Consider the following 18452-nt stretch of genomic DNA (forward strand, 5'->3'; position numbering starts at 1 on the left):
GACAGATGATCGCTCAAAAGTCTCTCAAACAGTGACCATTTTGAGCGATCATCTTTGTATAGTCCATAGTAGCTGAGTAGCTACTTAAGAGCTATGCAGGCAGAGCGAGCCACTGCTGCTACAACTCGGCGAACAATACAGCTGTTTTGCATAAGTAAACTGTTGTATTGTTCTCCGCGATTACAGCTCGCGTCCCGCTGTAAACTACCAGCGGGACGCGAGCTGAAAGAATCTTATCAGCGCTGCCAACTGTGATAACAGTCTGCACCCCTAATAAGAGTCAATCGCTCAATTCAAGAAAACTAGAATTGAGCGATGAATGACTTGTGCATGAAAACTGCACAATGTCCGTGCATTTAGACTCAACAATTCTCGCTCAAAAGACTGCTTTGAGCAAATTTTCAGTGACAATCGTTGGGTCTAAATGGGCCTTAAATGGAGGCTTTGGTTTGAGGGGGTGGGGAACAAAGACCTAGTTGAGGTTCTGGGGTGGGAAGGGGGATTAGGGACTGAGCGGAGGCTGTGGGGCGGGAAGGGGAGATTAGGGACTGAGTGGAGGTTGTCGGGGTGGGAAGGGGAGATTAGGGGCTGAGCGGAGGTTGTGGGGGTGGGAAGGGGAGATTAGGGGCTGAGCGGAGGCTGTGGGGTGGGGAGGGGATAGGGACTGAGTGGAGGCTTTGGTGGAATGGGGGGAGGAAGTGATTAGGGACCGAGTGGTGACTGTGTGGTGGGAAGGGGGGGATTAGGGAACGAGCAGAGGTCCTGGGGATTGTTGCTTCTCTAGCATACATGAAAGGCTATAAAATAAGGTAGAACAACTTATGTAAATAGAGTCAACACAATGTGCCAGAAACTTGAATTAACAATATAATTCATTAATAATAGGTCAGCAAATCAAATCTAAAAACCTGCTGATGAGGTAAATTATTCCTGCAGTGACAATAATGTAAAGTTATTGGATCCTAAAATGACAGACCGGGCCAATTGAGCATGCATAAACAAACCGCTCCATCCTCATGATCAGACCCCTGGGAACAGGATTTTAACAAGGCGTAGATGATGACGTATGAACTTCTAGTTTTGCAGTACGGCAATATTAATTAAAAGTTTTTAATGGGCCCTCGTTGTTTTGTGACTTGCATTTTAATTTGCATATACATAATAAAATAATTTACATTGTCAGAAAAGAGTAGTTATTAATGGAATCATTACTTTTTGTGATTAGACGCCTAATCGCTTGCTACTAAGTGATTATCACAAAGCACAATTAGTCTATTAGCCGTTTCGTCAACGCGATGGTTATGGAAAGCCCACACTAATTGTATCTGTTGCATGTTAAATGAGGTGGTGTTGTAGATAAAGTAGCAGGTAAACTGCCTGCAATTATCTTGAATGGGAGTTGCTTGGTGAGAAAACAGCAGGGTCAGTGCCGGTGATTGTAGAGGCGCTCAATGGAAACAAGTTAAAATAAAGGCAAATCGGGCAAGTCGATGAATTCTAAGTATTGATGTACACAAACGGCCTCTCCGGCCTTTTCAATGCAGCTGAAGAGAACAGTCAATACTGCTGTATTTATAGGAGTAAGCATGGCCGTATGTACAAGGTGAAAGTCTGGTGGAAAGTCTTCCATGAAGGTGACCCGTGAGAAGAAATACCGGCAAACAATACATAGACCATGTGGGTTATTTTCAGCTATTAGTTGGCCGCGGCCGTCTGTGCTTAACCTCAGCGGAGTCTGATTTGTAACCAGGGCGGGTTGTGTGTGGGCTTTGGACTGTGGTTTCAGATTTGATAGTGATGTGAAATAAATTATAATTAGTTTTCAAGGCATGCTTAAAAAATGAATGTTTTTGGATCACCTCTGTTGGTCTGAGATGACGTGTTCTTAAGGGGTGCAGCACGGGAGAAGAGTAGAACAAAAGAATATTAGGTGGAAGGGTAATAATCATAAATCAATGGCAAAGAGCACGAGGGGGTTGTTACACATGCATAGGAGTGCAGCATGGGGGCGAGTTTTGCAACTCGTGCCTAAATGAGTTGTCTGCTTCGGACAATTCCTACTTGTTAAGGTACCTTGGGTGATCATTGCTCAAATTATCGCTAGAAACATTGTACAAGAGGCAACTACTGCCCGAATTCGCCCTGCCATCAACAAGGCTCACTTGTCGGAGTTGCTTGGTTTTTAGTAGAACTAAAAGCCAAGTGACTGTCGGGCTGTGTAAACAGGCAGTCTTTCAAGTATCAAGGACTGCCTGTTTACTTTGAATCCAGACGAGTGGGCTGGACCGATCTCCACCTCCATTCACAGGACAACTGTGTAAATCACAGGAGTGTGATGGGCATTAGTCTGTGGGATGACTGTCGGGCACTTAGGCGCTCAACAGTTGTCCCTTTCAACTTGGTAATAAGCTAATCACAAAGCATCCCCCTGCTGGGACCCCCAGCAATTAACTGTAATCTGTGGGGAAACCTGCAGTATGTATTCAATTTTATTGCAGCGCCACCACAGGAGGAATTAAATACTCCTAGGTACCCATTTAATCCATTGGGTTGTCTGTAGGTTCTCCAGAGCAAGAAACGCTCTTTGTAACCACTATTTGCTTTGGCCAAGAGATGGGAATCCAAACAGAGGACCCCCCTTAATTAACTTGGAGTTTCCTGATATGGTGTATGAAAACGGATTTTCTAAATGGGCATATTAAAGAGGTTGTCCAATCATTAAGTGTGTGTGTGTGTGTGTGTGTGTGTGTGTGTAGACTGTGCGCTATATAACTTGGCGCCCGGTGTGGCTTCGGGTTGTTCCGGTCTGATACCCAGCCTACCATCAAGACTGGGTTCCTTTTATTATTTTCACTATATCTTTGTTATTGCTGCCCCTGATGAGGTAGCTAGAGACGGGGCTGCTCAAACGCATTGGGAGTTTTCTCAGGAGGATCTTTTCCAGCTAAGGAAAGGCAATATCTATCTTTTTATTATAGTGGCTGGGATAGTGAGTTTATTTGTGTGGGTTATAAGCCTTTTTGCTCCTAGTGCCCAGTGCAATATGAAATGAGGATGAAGGCTTGGGAGTGCCAACAGAGGGGAAAACTAGATGTTAGTTACTAGTATTCCTGAGGGTTGGTTCTTCTTACTCTTATTCACTTCTAAATACCTCCATGCGGCGACTCTCTGCTGGCAACAAATAATTGGGGTAATTTCATGTCTGAACTTTTTTGATATCTTTTGATATTAACCCTTTCCAATCCACTGTCTGATGTCTGAAGACATTATGATTTAAGGCTGTACAGCTCTGCTGTTGGAAGATGTCCGTCGGGGTTCTCTTACTGTATATTGCCAGCCTCCCTGCTGTCGGAGCCTATCCAACGTGTCACCTCATGCAGTACTGGCTTTAGCCAGCATATAGCGCCATTGTATAACGGCAGAAAAAGAGTAAGCCCTTAGGAAAACCAGGATACAAATTGGATTGGAAAGGGTTAAGTGTATATTATATAAGTGGACATGAGCCCTTATACTCACAGAGATACGTCAGCTGCCTTTGGAGAACCTCATGGTGCTTGTGAGCTTGAACAACCTTGAGATACAGCAGGTCTGGATTTCTTATGATTGTTGGGTCACAGTACCTTGCAAGTCACTACGTGACTGCATTCACCTACATTTAGGTTGCAAGATGGCAAGGCTATAATGCAACCTTTTTTTTTTTTTTCTGGCTACATGATATGTCACTGTCAGTTATCACGTATCTCTATCCATAATGATGGCGATGTATTTTTGTGTTTTCAGGTGGAGAATATCTTGCTACATGACCGTGGTCACTATGTGTTGTGTGACTTTGGAAGTGCAACAAATAAGTGTCAGAATCCTCAGACTGAAGGCGTTAATGTGGTGGAGGATGAGATTAAAAAGTAAGTGTGAAGTAGATGAGGAAGGGGGTGCTGTACTGCCGGCTCAGGACAGATGGGCTTCATCTTACTACAAGGCATTTCACTCCAAGTGCAACCCAGTAATTTTGTTGTTTGCGTCTGGGACAATGCTATCTCACAAGAGTGAATATTGACCTTGGTGAGCTCAGAAGCATCATAAAAGGTATTGAAAGTGTCCACCGCCGTCCTGCAAGCACTACTGAACCCAATGCTGCAGCACGTCCACACTGGTTGTGGCAATTTTTACATAGCGTAGTAACGTATAGTTTATACGGTCGAAAAAGGCCGTAGGTCCATCCAGTTTAACCTATTTCCCCTCAATGTTTATCCAGAGGAAGGTAAAAAAAATAACTCTGAGGTAGAAGCCAATTTTCCCCATTTTAAGGGAAAAAATTCCTTCTCGACTCCAATCTGACGATCAAATTCCTTGTATCATTGTACTATGAAAGTAAGCTCATAAAACTGAATTGTATTAGCTTATGTTCACACATTGTGTATTTTGGTGTGAATGCCAAAATTCGTAGCATATTCTGCACTGCGGATCTGTATCAAAATCCGTACCTTTTTTTTTGTTTTTTTTTTGGCACAGATTTGCAGTGTATTTAAACCCTTTTTCAGTTTAAGGGTGAAGTTTGCTTTGGATCTGCGGCACATTCCGTTGAAAATCCACACCAATTCTGCTGCGTGTGAACACTTCCACGCTCTTGCTGACTTTTACTTATGGGCCTGCACTTGTAGCTTCCTCCCTGCCTAAATCTGATAGTTATAAAAGGTTTTTTTTCCAGGCAATTGTTGTTCATGACCTATCCTCAGTATAGGTCATTACTAGCTAATCGGCTGGAGTCCACCGCTTCGGACCTGAACTGATCGCCTGCTTGGTCGCTTGCTGTCAGTACCACGACATGCAGGGTACAGAGCTGAAGAGAGGAGCTGTGTAGAGCTCAGCGCAGAGAATTGCAGGCGTAGTTCACATAAAAATCAATGAGTGATGCACCTGCAACTAACTACACCAACCGCTATACAGGTCAAGATTATCTGCTTGCGCTCCATACTCACTCCTGTGTATTGTGACAGTGGGCGCCAGAACAGCTGATCGGTCAGGATACGGAGTGGTGGACCGCAGCCAATCGGCTGTCAATAACCTATCCTGAATGCCAATTGCTGGGAAAACCCCTTTAATATAACTTAACATTCATTGTCAGACTGCGGTATAAAACCTCAAAAAGCAGACTACCTTGTAGGTTTAATCCAAAATGTTATATTCCTCAGGATCACAGACCTTAACTAGTTTCTTTGTTCCAGGTACACCACGCTTTCTTATCGGGCACCGGAGATGGTAAATCTCTACAGTGGCAAAGTCATCACTGCCAAGGCTGACATCTGGGTGCGTCTCTCCAGTCATTGACTTTTACAAGTTACAGGGCACGTTCGCATGGCTGATTTTTGAGGCAGGCAAACTGGCCGCTGATTTCAAGTGAAATCCGCATTAAAAATTGTAGTTTTACTCATGGATTTTTCAACATGAACTTCAGATACTTTTCAATGGGAATGACAAAATTTGGCCCGGAGTCTGCTCCGAGGATTGACATCCCGCTACTTTTCTCCATGGCAGACAATCCCACACCACTTGAACTACTTCATACAGTGCACATTTCCATTGAAGACTATGAAAGCTGGAATTCCTGGTGGTTTGGGCACAGAAAATACATCCGCCTCTACGTGGAAAATCGGCCGTGTGAACATGCCCCTATGGCAGTCCATTATTTCATGACTTCCAGATAGAAAACAGGAGCCTGTGGCTTTCCATCTGTTGTGTAACTACCACTCCCAACATGCTAGAAGTCCTAGTTTCACCCCGGCTGGAGAGCTACAGGCAGCAGACCACACTATTAATTGTACAAGCCTTTCTAGTGGTTTAAGCCAAGTGTTGTTTTAATGTTGCAATGTGATTACCATTGATTCTTCCTCTTCTTCTTTTATTTTGAGTGTAGAGCAGCTTTTTGTTCCGGGTGTAAATTGCCGTTCAATATACAGAAAATGGCCATATGACTCATTCCTCCACAGGACCCACTGACTTTTCAAAGACACTGCACCATGTGTGCATCTAACTAAACCTTCCTCTCCTAGAATTCCTTGATCTCCTCCAAATATAGTGTAGGTTCAGGATATGTCTGTGAATTACTCCTATAGCAATTCCCTAATAGTGTTGTTAGAATCACTATCTTTAGGCATTGCATTTTGTCATTGTTAAGCAAATCCTTTGAGACCCCGCAGGCTGATACTTTTATTTATCATCGGTGGACTCTGTACACTATCCTACCAAAAATAATTGGACACCCGAGCAAATTTATTTCATGTATTAATACTTAGTGGGGCTCCTTTTGGCCCTGATGACATTGGATACTATCCGTGGCATACTATCTACTAATGTCTGATACACTTCAGTTGGTATTTCCCTCCATTCATCCTGCGAAGATCTAACAAGTTATCTCAGAAAAGATAGACCCTGTTTTTATTTTTCCAAACACGCCGTTCAGTTCGTCCCAAAGGTATTCAGTGTAGTTCAGGTTGAGACTCTTTCAAGGCCAGTCCAATCGTGGATCATCAATATCCTCACACCAATGTAAACCAACGTTGTCTTGCTGGAAGTATTGCTGACCGTTCGTAGAGTATTGTGTGACACTATTGGCAGCACATTGTGTAGAACACACATGTCAAGCACAAAGCCCACGGGCTGAATACATCTCGCGAACTCCTTTTATGTGGCCTGATGGTCGTGCAGCATTCTATTCACCCAGCCGGCAGGATCGGTCTCCCTTGCCCCCTTCCCCTCAACGTCTACGCTATGTACAGTTCGTCGCACAAAGACACTGGGGAGAGGTTGTTGGTCACACACTGCCGCTGCTGGGCCAGACCTGCAGGCTGGGTGAGTAGAACGCCTGTAGGGATGCTGCCTGGCCCAAGGCCAATAGGGAGGTGGACCAGGCCAGGGAATACTATGGGGGTCACCTATTACGGCCAGTATAGGGGATATTACTACATGAGCCACTAATGGGGGTCACTATTACTACTGAGGCCACTATGGGGGTCACTAATACTACTGGGGTCACTATTAAGGCTCTTTTACACGGGTGTTGGAGCATTTTGGTCGCACAAATGCGCTGCATTTTTGTGCAACTGAAAATCTCTTACGTCCACGTTTTGCGACTGATCAAGCATGTTTTTGTATGACCAAATACACATTATTTGCTCACAGAAAAAAATCTGCAGGCGGGCCCATTGAAATGGTCCACAAATATGCAGGTTTCCCACGTATTCACTGTGTATTTGTGCCGGCCCATTCACCGCAATAGGTCATGCCGCATATTTTTCACGCGACTGTACATTGTGTGAAAATTTACACTCATGTGAACTAACCCATTGAAATCAATGGGTTATATTTGCTGCATTTTACGCTTGAAGAAATTGCTCTTACTATATAGTCTTACATTTACAAACAGCCCTTTGAAAGCAGCCATAAGGCTGATGTGGCCCTCAGTAGTAATGAATTCGACACCCTTCGTTTAGAATGTCAAAGTACACCTCAGTAATTGATTCTGGCCACTACAGCCAACGGACCGAGACTGTACATGTAAAACACAGACAGAAGGTGTTCCGCAGGCTCCTCCACACGCAAGAACGTCCATCTGACGTGAAAATGAAGCATCGTTATTCATCACTCAATAGAACCTTCTTCCATTGCTCTACTGTCCAATGACTATGTTCCTTGCACAATTCTAGATAGGCTGATGCATTGCACTTCATGATGGACTGCTTGTGTGCAGCAGTATAATCCATATATCCAATAGTGTGCAGTGCCCATCACAAACTATGGCTGACACCTCCAAGCTTCTACATCTTATATAGCATGGTTTGGGACACGTCACATGCTAATAAGACCCGATCCATTCTACTGATAGCGAGTCCAAATACATTTGGTAGAATAGTGTAAATAAGCAGCCCACATCTTTCCTCTGCATGGGATTTGTATGCTCTTTCTGCCCGCTTGTGTGGTTTTTACCCCCGGGGGTTAATTATGAAAATGGCATCTTACTAAATATGCCCCAGCTTATGTTTCTGAGATAGTAGAACTAGTTTGTGAGGTCCACTGGGGACAGGGGCTGATGTGAATGGTGACAATCTGTGTTTAGCGCCAGTAATATGTAATGGGAACTAATGCTAATAATCTTGTCTGACAGGCCCTGGGATGTCTGCTCTACAAGCTATGCTTCTTCACGCTGCCCTTCGGGGAGAGTCAGGTCTCCATCTGTGATGGGAATTTTACCATTCCTGACAACTCCCGGTACTCCCAGGACATGCACTGCCTCATCAGTAAGTGTGCGGCGGGTTAATACCAGGAGACAAACATTATTCATGGTTTTACTGCTATTGGAACCACACATGGGTAGCGCTGCAAGGGAGGGAGAAAGTTTTCTTGGCTTGATGTGAGACTGTAAAACATCAGTTTAATTCATCTAATTGGGAATCCGTTGTCTTGTGACACAATTAGATTTCCATATGACTAACTACATGAGCTTTACACGGTGCAATGTGATATATAACACAATTGGAGAATTATCTATGTATTTTAGTTGCAAAAAGCATGAACGTGTCCTTGCTGCTTAAAGGGGTATTGCTGTCTCTTTCCGGGGGGCTACCGTAATATTTCAGTACTTTTTTAAAATGGGAATACCTCTTTAATACCTTTTTTATGATGTCTGGTTTATAACCAATATGACTGCCATTACTGCTCCCTCAACTGTCCTAGATTCCGGAAAAGTAATTCTGCCTTGTTAGACAGTGACGAGTGGGGGTATATTGCTACAGAACTGGAAACCTTTGCCCAAAAGAAGTCTGAATAACAACCCAGCTTGGTGTTTCTTTATCCTGTTAAGGCTTCTTTCAGGGGACCAAACAGGTGATATTCCGATGGGGCAGGCTCTGAACTATATGGAGGATGCATGCTTTAACATCTCAAAATTGAAGTTTTTCCTCAAATTGAATTTTCACTATTTTGAATCTTTTTACTGGGTCTGCGACTGAAGAGGTTTCCATACCATACTCTGCTGTTTACTCTCTGGTTCAAAAAGCGAGTCTCTGCACACTGCTCTTTTGTCCAAATTAAAAGTGGGGCAGCCATCTTTATTCTTGCACTGCTGTCCCAAATTAGCTGATGTAACACGTTCAAACCTGCACAGCAGTCACTGGGGAGGCAAGAGACCCACAACGGGAAATGTTAAGACAACAGAAGTTGTAATATAACGGAGTGTGGATAATTTTTAATATAGAATATGTATTAGTTTTAAAAGATTATTCTTTATTTCATTATCTCACTGGTTTTTGTTGTGGTTGGTAAAGTGAACATGACTAATATATCTTTTGTCTCAGGGTACATGCTTGAGCCAGATCCTGACAAGAGACCTGACATCTATCAAGTATCCTATTTTGCCTTTAAGCTAGCGAAGAGAGAATGTCCTGTACCTAACGCACATGTAAGTTATTGTGCTGTTACTGGTATCCTTTGTTCGAATTTTAAAGGACTTATACCGGTTTGCTGCTCTGGACCAAATTGGAGTGCCTAAAAGACATCTGTCACGCAGCAAATGTGGATTGGTTGTGCCTCTAAACTGATTTGACTTGGTGCTAGATATGAAGGCTGCATATAGGGATCCCCAGTTTTAACCCTTCAACCTCACCAATTAGGATGTGATCTCAGCTGCAGGACCGCTACTCCAGAAATGGTCTCAGTTAAGAAGTGACTGACACAACTTGGTCAGGAGTACAGGTAGTCCCCGACTTGCGAACAGGTTCCGTTCCGGGAGCCCGTTCGCAAGTCCGTTTTGTTCGCAAGTCAAACAAATGGTAGTATGGAGGGGATCGCGGGTGGATCCCCTCTCCATACAACGTCGGGTGCAGGCTGTTCTTACAGCAGGCACCCGGCGGCAGCAGTTCCGACGAGCTGTGCCGCTTGTCCTAACTGTTAACACTTTAAATACCGCTCTGACAGCGGTATTAAAGTGTTAACAGTTCTGACGAGCGGCGCAGCTCGTCGGAACTGCTGCCGCCGGGTGCCCGCTGTAAGAAACAGCCAGCACCCGACGTTCAGGGGCCCGTACAGCGTCCCATGATGAGATCGCTGTGTGGTTGCTAGGCAGCCGGGGACCTCCTGAAAGGCCCCAGGGCTGCCTATGCAGAGTGCCTATCAAGCGCACAGCTTGATAGGCGCTCTGCATAGACAGCCCTAGTGCCCTTCAGGAGGTCCCCGGCTGCCCCGCAACCGCGATGTGACCGGACAGGCTTCTATCAGGCTTGATAGAAGCTTGTCCGGTCCCTGCACAGTATGAGGTAATGCCCTAGCATGACCTCATACTGTGCAGGACAGATAGTTCGTATCTAGCGAAATTCGTAACTCGAATGTTCGCAAGTCGGGGACTATCTGTAATGTAATGCGGTACCCGAGGGTGTTGACAAAGACTTAATCGAACAGCAGAGCAAAAAGTCAGGATCTGCTGAAGTGATAAGTAACATGGTTACTGGAGGGAGTTGACGGGGACCTAGTTGAGAATAGAGCAGATCAGGACAGGGAGATATCATGGACTGAAGAAAAAACTAGCGGAAGTAAGAGATTGCATTGGCTACAGCAATGTCCTTTTACAGGTTTATCTGCACTTTCTTAGCAAATCTAGGGGCAAATAATTAGATATCGATATTTCAAACACATTCATGGGAGACCAGGTTGTTTACACTACATCAATCCTCAATCCAACCAAAAAAAGACTTTAGAATGTAAATCTGTCACCACTAATACAGAACTCCTAAAATCAAGAAGTCTGTTAAACTTTTACAATAGTAAATTAGTAGTACATTAGCACTCCCCCCTACCCCCAAAGATACAACGGTATGACCTTTGATTGAAAGACCGAGTATCACTGGCATCACTGAGTGCCACCAGCATGGAGGCAGGGAGTGTTCGCCCGCCCGCCTCCATTCATAGTAATCAGACGTTCGTTCACAAGTTAATGACTGCTGTTTACTCTGAACGGCACGTCATACAGGTTTCTGCAGAAACTGAACGTCTAAACAATTCTCATTCAGTCGCTGCATGCTTTTACATGGGACGACTATCGTGCAAATTCCGGTAGGAGCCTGAACGATGATTGTTCCATGTAAAAGGGCCTTTAGCTATAGGTGGTCACCTGCCTACAGACTTGTATCGGAAAGTGCGTGCACACAGTAATCTGAGAGGAGTCGGGGCACACCTTGCTATCCAGGGAGCAGGCAAGTATAAAAAATGCATCTTCCGCCTCCCTCTTACATTCCTAACGACACCATAACTTCTCTAGTATTAGATTTTCTTGAAATACTCTTATCTACATCATGTTTTTTTCGTTTGTGAAACCTGATGAAGTGCATCCTAAATAAACACCGTTGTCTTATGTAGGACTCCACCATCCCTGCAAAGTTGCCTGAACCAGTGAAAGCGGCAGAAGCTGCAGCTAAGAAATCCCAGCCGAAGGCCCGGTAAGCTCCAGGCAGTTTGGATTCTGCAGGAATTTCTTATATAGGGCAACTTTAACCTGCGTTTTCTCTTAAGTGTTTATACGTGACCTGATGTCCTAAGCAAAGAAACTATTGGAGCGTCTACGATTAACAATATTAACCATTCTACACAACTCTAGCCCTGTCAGCAGACCTAGAGTGTATGAAAATGGCTTGAACATCCTTACTTCTCATAGTTCTGAAAGTCAGTGAAGGGTTTGTACTTGCTCAACATCTTAGAACAGATGTAAATAGAATTCTCCTTTGTCTTGTTCTGCAGGCTGACGGACCCTGTTCCAACAACTGAAACTTCCATTGCTCCTCGTCAGAGGCCAAAAGCAGGCCAGACCCAACCAAACCCTGGAATGCTTCCTATTCAGCCAGCTCTAACTCCACGGAAGAGGCCCACGGTGCAGCCAGCTGCTGCCTCACCAGGTTTGTTGGCCTCCAAAACAAATATTTTGCTTGCCAATGAATATATGACCTTCACAGTTTAGAAATCCTTATTGGGAAGAGCTGTGCTCCTATTTTGTAGTTCTATCTACACAGCTATTGGTGCAGGAAGACCATGGGCACCATATCGAAACTGTTAACTGCAAAGATGCTCAGAAATCAACTGGGAGGGGAAGTAACAAACTGAAATGGACATAAAATGTAGATTTAAAGGTACCTTAAATTATTGTGCCAAACTCGACCCTCTCTGGTTTAAAATGGGATGCTGCAGAGAAATTGGTTAGTCCAGTTGCTTACAATGAGGAATGCCTTTACTGCAATCCTCTTTAGCAAAAGAAGCTTTCATCGTTGTATGCCAAAAGAAACTAAGGAACCCACTCTTCTGGCCTGTCACCTGCTGCACAAGATCACAAGATATGGTTGATGTCCTCATTGGAAGTACTCTTAGTTTCAGGGCCCGTTCACATCTGCTTTAGGGCTCGCCGTCTCTTTAGTTTTTAGAGCAAAGAAATGGGATTAAAATGAAATAAGCGTTTTCGTTTTCTCGTCTGTGTCCTTGGAGGATACAGCAGAACTTTGGTATAGCTCCTGCCACTAGAAGGGGGATACTAAGCAAAGGAAAAGTTAGTCCCTACTACCAGCTATACCTCCTGTAGGCACTGAGCTAATTCGTTTTAGCTTAGTGTCCATAGATGCACTCTGCTGCCTTTGGCACACTGTTATCCCCTCCTCCAAGAAGACAAAGTGGAACAGAGTGGCACTAACCACTCTGCTTCCCACCAGCCTGCTTTCCCCCACAATTCCAGTGATCTCTCACCACTGGGTGACAGCCGCCGAAGCGGTAACCCTGCTGGTACCCCCAGGGAGCTGAAGAGGATGAAGATCAGATGAGTAAAGGGGATTAAGCAAGTATGGTGCTATCTCCCATACACCTGTTTGCTCCAACCTGTTATCCTCTTCCCATCCTCTCAACCTTAGTTTTGACTCCGATTTTTTTTCTACTGGTAAAGTAGCCCAGTAGCCCGTTCTCTAACTGGGTGGGACACCGCACCCCACCTGGCTGGTTATTTTTACAAACGGATTAGCTTGGTGCCTGCAGGAGGGGTACAGCTGGTAGGAGGAACTAGCTTTTTCTTTGTTTAGTGTCCGTCTCCTAGTGGCAGGAGCTATACCCAAGGTTTGGTGTTTATTGTGGCCTGCAGTGCCTTTTTTTTTCTGTATAAAAACTGAATCTAATAGAACGAAAGCAAACTGAAAGTTTTCAGGTTTTAAGAAAATCCCTTTGAAATCAATAGGAGAAAAGAAAAAGTTACTTCCATTTAAATTTTTTGCTGCAAAATCAGAACTGAGTGGTAAAGCCCGAACGGATCCCTAACCCAGATGTGAACGAGCCCTTACAGTGTTATCACACCGTTCTAAAAATAGTGTGGGGCTATGTTCATACGTTGAGAATTTGCTGAGGACTTGGGCATGGGTTCTGCACCCAAACCTTTTTTAAGATCTGTAGATATTTCCATACCCAGTGCAAGTGAATGGTGCATTTCATATCGTATCACCATACTGTGGAAAAAGTCTACACACAATACACTTTATGTTCTACATTCTAAAGCCACGGATGAGCCTTATTGAGTGACAGTGGGGTAATCCATGTTCGGATACCACACCCATGGTAGAAACTTCTGCTGTGGATTCTGTGTAAGTTACTTATCAGGGTTTACCGTATGTATTGAACACGTGAACATGCTCTGGGGGTTCACGGATCACCTACTAAAAGGCACAATGCTAGAGGATAAGAATGCCCTGATTGGAAAAATGTGCACTCTTCTCGTTCACTTTAGATCTATCAGATCCGTGTCAGGTTGGATATGAAAGTGTAGTCTCTGGAAGAACTCTGTAGCTGAGCTTCGGCGTCATGCCATGGATCTGGATTCGGATACACATGCAGATTTTCTCTGTTATTGGGTCAAATTCGTGTACGGCAGCCCGAAATGTCTATATTTTTTTTTTGGTAACTTTTTCAGAATTAAATCTGTGCCACATGAACTATGGTGCAGATTTGCATAGCATTCAAAAACATTCTAGAATGATGCAAATTTGGGCGTGGAATCCGTGGCAAAATTCTGCCGTATTAAGGTAGAATCGCCCAATAACTGCACTTTTATTTCAGGTGATACTTAAGTTTAATCATCTGTCATAAGGAACCAATATAGTTGTAGACTCTTTTTTTTTTAATCCTTCTCCTGTAACCTTTTATCTTATGGTGTATAGGAAGCCTTATATGTACAACCACCGTTGTGTCTTGTTTTATAGCGGCCACTATCCAGCCTACAGCCCCTGCTCCTGTACAGCCTGCTACAAAACAGATTACTCAGGCTCCGCAAACTCCTAAACCAACCCAACCTCCTCAGCAACCGGCCACCCCAGTTAGCACCGCTCCACAGACTGCAACTCCGGCGCAGCCGCCTGCAACTCCAACTGCCCAGCCAGCATCTCATCCGCAGCAGCAGCAACTCTTTCTCAAACAGCAACTACTGCAGCAGCAACAGGCAGCAGCGCTGTATCAGCAGCAGATGCTCCAAGCTCAGCAGGTTAGTTTTAGGAAGTGACACGTGTGCTTTGGTTGTGTATGGGTTTTTCGTGTGTTAAGTGATTTGGAACCAGATGCTGTGGAATAGTAATCTCATATTTTTTTTATCTCTGCCTATTTTGGTGGTAAGATGCATGTTGGCAGTTTATGCGAACCGCAAATATACATCACTTCCTCCCAGTAGAGTGCTAGATACATGTTTATATGTAAATTTGCATGTAGGAGTAATTTGGCATTTCCTGGTATTGCACCAATGTCCTCCAAGTCAATCATTTTTGAAGTACATACGCATAAGAAGAAAGGCTATACGGCTATTATGCAGGTTTTCATATTGATCAAATGGCTTTGATGCATATGCTTAATGGCTAACGGTGCACTCTTAGTCTGGATCACTTGGTCACCTTTCCTACATCAACGTATTACTTCCATCATCAATACTGCATGAATAATATGCTTCATATATAGCAAAATATGGAGACGTTAAATTGAAACTTAAGTGTGCTACCCATCCTACTAATAAGAACAATTCTGATGATTTAGCTTATATGACCAAAGTGGTTGTCGTCTTGCCTCTGATCTACAGATGCAGGCCATGCAGCAACAGCAGATGCTTCAAGCTTATTACATACAGCAACAGCAGCAGCAGCAGCTCCTCGCCCAGCAGGCTGCCATGCAGCAGAAAGTGGTGGCCCCGGTACAGACTCCTACCCAGCCACAAGCCTTGCCGGCAAGTGTTCAAATACCTGCTGCTCAGGAACAGGCGGTGAGTGCGGTCCAGTTGCTGGTTACATCTGTGTATATTGCAACTGATTTCTTTAATAAATAGAAGTGCTTTATCTCGAGCACACCTGATGCAACTAATGAAGCCCTTGATTAGTTTTATCAGGTGTCCTTGAAACAAGACCTGATTTGCATTGTGTGCTCTTATGAGGGATTCTATTCAGAGACTGCAGTAAGCATCAAAAGTGGCATTTTGTGTAGAATTTGGAGAAACCACTTACTTGCTGTATTAGTTGTTGTGTTGAGTTATTTAAATTTTTCTTTGATCAGTGTGTTTTTTTTGCAAACAGCTGAAAGTTTTTTAAATTTTGCCAACAAACCAATGCAATGGGAGTTGAATAATTGTGATTGCAACTGTACTGTGTATGATGCCCTGGATGTCTTGTCCAGGAAATCCTCTTGTGTGCAAAAGCACTTGTTCTATACAGTACCTGGCTGAGCACTTGGGTTTTCTCCATCTCCGCCACTGTCCTCTGGCAACACCATTATTTATGGATTGAGCAGACTACTTTCACATCTGCTATAGGGCTCAGTTCAGGGTTTTTGTGTCTCTGCTTTGTTTTTAGAGGAGAGAAACTGCAATGAAATCAATGTTTTATTATCAATGGGGTATAACAAAGGCTTCAGTTTGCTCCCATTCCATTAGGTTTGCATTTTTTTTTTGGACATAAAAATAACGGTCTGCTGCGTTATTTTTCCATCCGAAAAAACAGAAACCTAATGGAATGGGAGCAAACTGAAGCCTTGTAGTGCTCTTCCATTTTATTTATTTTTTAATCCTCCTGAAATCAAAAATCAAAAACGGAGCAGAGAGACGGAAACCCTGAACTGAGCTCTAAGCAGGTGTAAAATCAGCCATATGCCTCATGCACATGAGTGGATTTGCATTGCGGAATCTGGAGTGGGTGTCTGCCTATGGATTCCACAGCAAATACCGCCCATAGCATGTTGTGGAAAAGTAATTCTTCGTGCACACGAGTGGAAACAATTTGTGGTTTTTGCTCGTGGATGAAAAATCGCAGCATGCTCCATTTTTGCGCAGACTGCTTTCATTGAAATCAATGGAAGCCATTCGATCTGTAGCCCTTCCGCCACTTACATTGCGGAAAGGTCGTGGTTCCGCATCATCTCTCAGTGATGACATGGGAAAAGCAGGAGTTAAAAAAAACCAAACAAACAAAAAAAACCCTGTACTGCGCATGTCCGGCGGAGAGCCATGCGGACCATCCACTCAAGAGATTGTAGAAAGCTGCTGCCAGGGCCGGATTCTGCTGCTTAGAATGATACAAACTTAGTGCTAGTCTTCTCTATAACAGATCCAAGCTCCAGCAAGAGCCTCTCAACAACCGCAGCCAGCGACAACACAAGCCACTGCGGGACCTGGACCTAAACTGGGCTCCCTCACCCCTCCCTCTTCTCCTAAGACTCAGCGCGGGGGACACCGAAGGATCCTGAGCGATGTCACACACAGTGCAGTCTTTGGCGTGCCTGCTAGTAAATCAACTCAGCTACTGCAGGCAGCAGCGGCTGAGGCAAACCTCAATAAATCAAAGTAAGTTAAAGGGTGTTCTGGTTGGTTCATCAACCCTTTCCAATCCACTGTCTGACGTCTAAAGACATTCTGACTGAAGGCTGTACAGCTCTGATGTCGGAAGACGTCCAGCAGGGTATTCTTACTGTAGATTACTGGCTGCTGTGTTGCCAGGCCCCCCCCCCTCCCCCCCAGCATGTCACATATCACAGTACTGGCTCAAGCCAGCAGGTGGCGCCATAGTATGATGGCAGAAAGAGAAAACCCCCTAAGAAACCCAGAATCCAAAATTGGATTGCAAAGGGTTAAAATGCAATAAAGGCCAAAATTGACAAATTCAGCTCTGCCACATCTGTGTACATATTTTTTTGGCTAACTTTGATGACATTGCCCGCTTGTGACCATTGTAGCCAACCATTTTAACATTTTATGTGAACATTCCTAATTTAATTACGTTTTTTTCACAATGGCTAACCGCAGACTGTTATCTACTGCCACATTAATTTGTCATGTTGGAATGTCTTAACTGACACTAGATCTGCCTGGCATGATGAGCCTATTATGGCCTATCATTTAAGGAAGCCCATTTTCTTGGTTTGCATAGTGGATTTAAAAACAATTGCCCTGATTTTGGCAGTTTGGCTTGGGATGTTGATTAGTCGCAGTAATTTTACCGTAGCACAGGGGTGTAGCTGTAGGGGACGCGGTTGCCCACTGGTCCAGGAGCCTTAGGGGGCCCATAAGGCCTCTCTTCTCCATATAGGCAGCCCAGTACTATGAATAAAGCATTATAGTTGGGGGCCCTGTTACAAATTTTGCATTGGGGCCCAGAAGCTTCAAGTTGCGCCTCTGCTTCTGCAGTATAAGAAATGAAAGCTGCGCTGTAAGTGGTTGTTACAAGCAACAAGGACAGATTTGGGGTTTTTTTAGACAGCTTTCATAAGAATGTTGTGTTGGACTACTTTTCAGTGGCCCACACTATAGATAAAATGGAAGTGACTTAGTAAAATTTGTTTATATCCTATAAAATCCCATATGTAGTATTACAGCCTTTGTTTGTCCTCCATCTCTAAGGTCCGCTACTACAACCCCCTCTGGATCTCCAAGGACCTCACAGCAGAATGTTCATAACCCACCAGAGCCTTCTGGTTGGAACCCATTTGATGACGACAACTTCTCCAAACTCACTGCTGAGGAACTTCTCAATAAGGATTTTGCCAAGCTGGGAGAGAGTAAGAGAAAATATCCCACTTTTTTAAAGGGAGAAAAAAAAAAGGTTCTATTAGAGAATGTTTGTAATACGTTGGGCTTGGATATCTCAGCTCTAGTAAAGCCCTAAATATTGCAGTGTCTATATACGTAATAGTTAGATACCAGTTCTACACAGTGATGGTAGTTACCATGCAGGTACCTCCAGTATTCCCAGATGTCGTCTATAGGGACGTCCGCTTTCCTTTTTCTTCTCTATCCACATCAAGTCGATCATGGAAAAAGTCCTCCAGTCACAACTCCTCTCCACACATTTTCCCCATTCTGCCGCTACTCACAATGCTTCTCTCAATGGACTCACTAGTGTTCCTATCTGTGTCTCCCACTTCATTAG

General features: G+C 44.1%; 1 protein-coding gene across 9 annotated transcripts in view; it reads left to right on the top strand.

Moving 5' to 3' along the window:
* The window catches only part of AAK1 (AP2 associated kinase 1), a 103880-nt gene that overhangs the window by 42231 nt on the left and 43197 nt on the right, over positions 1 to 18452 (top strand). For all 9 annotated transcript variants that reach the window (XM_066593045.1, XM_066593047.1, XM_066593040.1 and 6 more), the window contains exons 5-14: positions 3781 to 3902; positions 5223 to 5304; positions 8159 to 8291; positions 9348 to 9451; positions 11401 to 11480; positions 11779 to 11933; positions 14262 to 14539; positions 15122 to 15301; positions 16635 to 16870; positions 17924 to 18081. In XM_066593045.1, coding sequence (XP_066449142.1) covers positions 3781 to 3902; positions 5223 to 5304; positions 8159 to 8291; positions 9348 to 9451; positions 11401 to 11480; positions 11779 to 11933; positions 14262 to 14539; positions 15122 to 15301; positions 16635 to 16870; positions 17924 to 18081 — 1528 coding nt within the window. The remainder of the gene's footprint in view (positions 1 to 3780; positions 3903 to 5222; positions 5305 to 8158; positions 8292 to 9347; positions 9452 to 11400; positions 11481 to 11778; positions 11934 to 14261; positions 14540 to 15121; positions 15302 to 16634; positions 16871 to 17923; positions 18082 to 18452) is intronic.

This window comes from Eleutherodactylus coqui, chromosome 2 (genome assembly GCF_035609145.1).
Source record: "Eleutherodactylus coqui strain aEleCoq1 chromosome 2, aEleCoq1.hap1, whole genome shotgun sequence".
NCBI lineage: Eukaryota > Metazoa > Chordata > Amphibia > Anura > Eleutherodactylidae > Eleutherodactylus > Eleutherodactylus coqui.